Source organism: Eschscholzia californica, unplaced genomic scaffold (assembly GCF_041429995.1).
Source record: "Eschscholzia californica isolate CP2 unplaced genomic scaffold, dmEscCali1.0.p SCAF_4, whole genome shotgun sequence".
NCBI lineage: Eukaryota > Viridiplantae > Streptophyta > Magnoliopsida > Ranunculales > Papaveraceae > Eschscholzia > Eschscholzia californica.
Window position 1 is genome coordinate 19,763,317 of NW_028238461.1, and position 5,110 is coordinate 19,768,426.

Genomic DNA, 5,110 nt, shown 5'->3' on the forward strand with positions numbered 1-5,110 from the left:
GAATTTGTTGTACAATAACTTCTTTTTTTTTTTTTTTTTTTTTTTTTTTTTTTTTTTTTTTTACGTATGGTAAAATTTCAAACTTCAAATTCAAAATTTAAAATTTTCAATTAAATTGTGAATTCATGATAAAATCAAACAAATCTTCAACAAGCTACATACTTAGTAGGTTGTGTTTCTTTTTTGTTCAATTCAAATCTGAATTTGATATTGGGGTTCAAACGGACTCTGACTCATTTTTTATCTAATGGTGTGTTTGGTTGCAGGATTCCTAAGTAGGATTCCTATCAAAAGTGGAATTTGGTAGGAATCATGAATCCTTGGTCTGTTTGGCTACCAGGAATCCTAGGACTCTTGAATCCTAAGGATTCCTAATTCCAAAATTTGTATTGGACCAAAATCCCACCCTACCCCCTAGGATTTGCTAGGATTTTGGATTAATGAACCTAAATTTCAAACTTAAATCAACAAAAATATATTTTCTTATACAAAATCATTATTTTTTTTCAAAATCATATTTTTTCTAAAGACGTCTAAAAATACTCGAATAATAATAAATCATAGGATTCTTAGTTGCCAAACAAGCCAAAAAATATTACTTGGATTCATGAATCCGTGGAATCATGAATTCCAAGGACTCATGAATCCGCGGATTCATGATTCCGCCATCCAAACACACCATAAGTTGTATGTGAAACTCATTCTAGTGTCTGTCTTATGCTAATTTTGGATCTATTTAAGTTAGACATAATATGAAGGGAGATTTTGACATTAACCTCCATTTTTATATCGATATTAGGACTACACCCCCGTTTTTTAAAAACTTTTGATTTATACCCCCGTTGAACGGAAAACGTTAACTTCTAATTAAATGTCAGTTGTGCGAATCACACATGTGAATCTAGACAAAAATGCCCTTAGGAATGATTTTGACATTGACCCCCACTTTTATACCGATATTAGGGCTACACCCCCATTTATTAAAAACTTCTGATTTATACTCCCACGTGGACGGAGAACATTTGTTTCTAGTTTAATTTCAGTTGTGCGAATCACACATGTGAATCAAGACAAAAATACCCTTATTTATAGTTTAATTTCCTTCTCGATACCTTCTTCTTCTTTATTCTATTAATCAACTTCATCAACCACAGACAATCATTTCATTTCATCGACTCCCACCACCCCTACACAACCACCATCACAATCTTATATTCACAAGTCACCAACATCTACCTTAGGGGTCAGTGATCAAAAGTTTTAGGAAAACGGGGGTGTGGTCCTAATATCGATATAAAAGTGGAAGTGAATGTCAAAATCTCCCTAACATGAATATGAATTAAGAGCCAATTATCTTTCCCAACACACAAAAAAAAAAAAACAATTATCCAAAATAGCTTTTGTATCTAACTAAAACAACCCAAACTCAGATGAGTCAGAATTCAAACAAGTAAAAACTCATGTCTGAGTTAAGTGTAGATAATCTTCTTGACATAATGAGGTAGTCATCGAACTCTTCAAACACCACCTGCCGACAACCCTCTTTCAATTCTTTCAACTGCCCACTCCCCTCTCTCCTCTCATCTCTTTAAATACATTGTCCCCACACCATCACCCCCATTAAAATCCCATCTCACCAATACTCTTTTTCTCCTTCATCCCTACTAGCTAGCTCAATGGCCTCTCATCTCTATTCATCAATATCCCTTGTCCTAACTATCTTATTCTTGTTTTCTGTCTCCATTAATGGTGATTTTAGTATTGATAATCAGTCAGATGGATCATGTTATTCTTCAACTCAATTTTTATCCTCAGTTAAGTCATCAATTGATCAAATAAGAGACATTACTTCTCTTGTTTCTCAGTATGTTAATGGGTTTGGTGATTTTCGTCTATCGAATGCGATTAACGATTGTGTCGATCTTCTTGATTTTTCGGCTGATGAATTGAGTTGGACTGCTTCCGCAACTCAGAATATCAATCGTACGTACTTTTGCATTATCTTACTTAATACTAATATTTAATTTTAAGAGTTAGGATCACTAGACATACTTATAACATGAAACTTATTTTAATATATTATATACATTTTAATATTTTATAATAGACCAATTTATTCTAAGTACTGATTTTACAAAAATATTTCTAATAGCAATGCTTATTTATCTTCATGATATATCAATGTTATATTGTGTAATAATATACAATATTGATATAACGAATCGTAAGTTACCATTATCCATTTCTAGTGGTTTTGGTGTCCAAAGAATATTGCTGATATGAAATAAATTAGTACTTCTAAATGGAAGTCATTCCTTATTGTCAACAAAAGAAAAAAAAAAAGATGGAAGTCATTCTAGTTAGTCCCACATTTGTCATTAGGTTAAAATATCTGTACAACAACAAATGAAAGAAGCATTTATGAGAGGAGATAAGTTCTTGATAAATGAGCAAAACCAATTACAGTCTCTGTTGTCATTTTTGGATTCCACCCATCAAAATAGACTAAAAATTAAGTGTAGGTGAAAGGTCATGGGCCATGCTTGGGGTGGATCCTTGACAAGCTGTGCCATGGCCAGGGCCCAAATGGTTAGCCATAGTGGTGATCCGCTTGGATCATGGGCTATGAAGGTGTACTAACTTGTCGCTTGGCCCAGCAAGCCCCGGAACGAGTCCTTTTTAGCTTGACATGGCCGTTTGGCCGCTTAATTGTAAGACTCCTATCATAACATATATACAACACCAACTCTAATCACAAGGGATTGTAGTTTATAAATATTGTTACTATGACATATGAAATGCCAAATAATGTGTGGTATTAATCTGTTTCGTACACGTCATCTCGTTAACATTTTTGTTTGTATTTTTATCTGAAAAATGTTATCGGTTGTAAACACAACTTTACATGTTAGTGGTTCGACAATTTTCTAATGACCATTTTATTTGTTGGGCAGCAATACATAGCACCGGCAACAAAAATTCAGACCTAAAAGCATGGTTAAGTGCAGCACTTGGAAATCAAGAGACCTGTCTTGAAGGTTTTGAAGGCACTAATAGTTTTGTAAAGCCTATCCTAGGAAGTAATCTACAACAACTTAATTCTCTTCTCCAAAATGTTCTTGGCATGGTTTGTCCTTCATCTTCATCGAAGCCTTCCCCGCCAGGCCGCACGGGCAGGAAGCTAATGAGAGCCAATGGTGCTGGTGACGAATTTCCGTCATGGATAAAGGCATCCGACCGAAGGCTCTTACAGGCCTCAGCAGGAGGGGTATCAGTCAACGCAATAGTTGCAGCAGATGGGTCCGGTACATATAGAAAAGTGATGGATGCAGTACTAGCTGCACCTGATCATAGCACGAGTAGATACGTTATTTATGTGAAAAGAGGTATCTATAAAGAGAATGTGGAGATCAAGAAGAAGAAATGGAATTTAATGATTATTGGGGATGGGATGAATGCTACCGTTATTTCTGGTAACCGAAGTTTCGTTGATGGTTGGACCACATTTAGGTCAGCTACGTTTGGTAAGTCCCACACGTGAATTTAATATGGCATCAAAGCAAAATCAAATGACACATGTATATAACACGTACCCGTTTTTCCTCTTTGCAGCTGTTGCAGGTAGAGGATTCATAGCTAGAGATATAACATTCGAGAATACAGCAGGACCCGAGAAGCACCAAGCAGTTGCACTACGTTCAGATTCTGATCTATCTGCATTTTTTCGATGTGGTATCCATGGATATCAAGACACATTATACGCACATTCCCTTCGTCAATTCTACCGGGAGTGTCACATTAGCGGCACAGTAGATTTCATATTTGGCAATGGTGCTGTTATCTTACAGAAATGCCAAATTCTCGCCAAAAAAGGCCTCCCTAATCAGAAAAACACAATAACAGCGCAAGGCCGAATAGACCAAAATCAAACTACAGGTTTCTCAATCCAATTCTCAAACTTTTCAGCCGATTCAGATTTAATTAACTCGTTGAACGCGACCCAGACATACCTAGGACGACCCTGGAAGCAATATTCAAGAACAGTAATCATGAAATCATATTTGAGTAGTATGATTAGACCAGAAGGTTGGCTTCCTTGGGATGGGGATTTTGCTTTAGACACATTATATTATGGTGAATATATGAATTATGGAGAAGGAGCTGGTTTAGATAGCCGAGTTAAATGGCCGGGGTTTCATCCAATTTATAATTCAACTGAGGCTAACGGTTTTACAGTTGCCTCGTTTTTGGATGGTAATTTGTGGTTACCATCGACCGGAGTGACATTTACAGCAGGTTTGGAGATATAGGGTAATTTTTGTATGGTGGAGGATATACTTTATACTAATTTGAAATAGTAATTACATTGTATGAAATTCTTGGACTTAAAACTGTGGGAATCTGAATTTATGTATTTGGTTTTATAGGCACTCACACTTTTCCTATAGCAAAACGGTATTTGCATAGGTAACTTTCTTTAGTATTCTGTAGTTCTCAGTTCCAATTGGAATGAGCTTCTCCTTAGCCTACAGGTAGTATTTCGCTTAAGTGAGGCGTTGAAGACCTAATAATCCAGAGTTTCGTATATAAACATAGCGAGTGGGGGAGGAATAGACGTCTTATGAATATGTAGGTTTTTGAGAACTCGCATCTGGAACAAGATTTTGAGCCACTCACCACTCTGCGCACCTAATTAGTTGTAGAGGATGCTGGGGTTGGGTTGCTACATAGTGAATGGGAGGTTGGTCCTAGGTTTGGTTGGGAGGGTGCGGAAAGGACCCAACGTGCGAGTAACACGTGCCACATACCATACTTAACTCTGCATTTTTTTGATGAAATATACTAAAACCAAGTCCTTACAAACCAAACAACCACTACTAAGTAAGAGCTGAAATGAAAGCAGGTATTACATTCCAAACATATTTTTGACTATTTTTCCTGCCCCATTTGGCTAAGGCATCTGCTTTGGCGTTAACTTCTCTCGGGGCGTAGGTGACTTTGATCTCCATAAACTTATTCTTGAGAGCCATAGCTTTTGAGATGATTTGATTCGATTGCCAGTGTAAACCATTACCTTGTTCATTGAAGTGATTAACTCTGCATTGCTTAG

General features: G+C 36.5%; 1 protein-coding gene across 1 annotated transcript; it reads left to right on the top strand.

The window, feature by feature from the left end:
• Positions 1-1,418: 1,418 nt before the first annotated feature.
• On the top strand, positions 1,419-4,430 carry LOC147543490 (pectinesterase/pectinesterase inhibitor PPE8B-like). The gene is made up of 3 exons (XM_086637044.1): positions 1,419-1,983; positions 2,955-3,524; positions 3,613-4,430. The coding sequence occupies exons 1-3, from the start codon at positions 1,677-1,679 to the stop codon at positions 4,308-4,310; spliced, it is 1,575 nt and encodes a 524-aa protein (XP_086493170.1). The 5' UTR covers positions 1,419-1,676; the 3' UTR covers positions 4,311-4,430.
• The last annotated feature ends 680 nt before the right edge of the window (positions 4,431-5,110 follow it).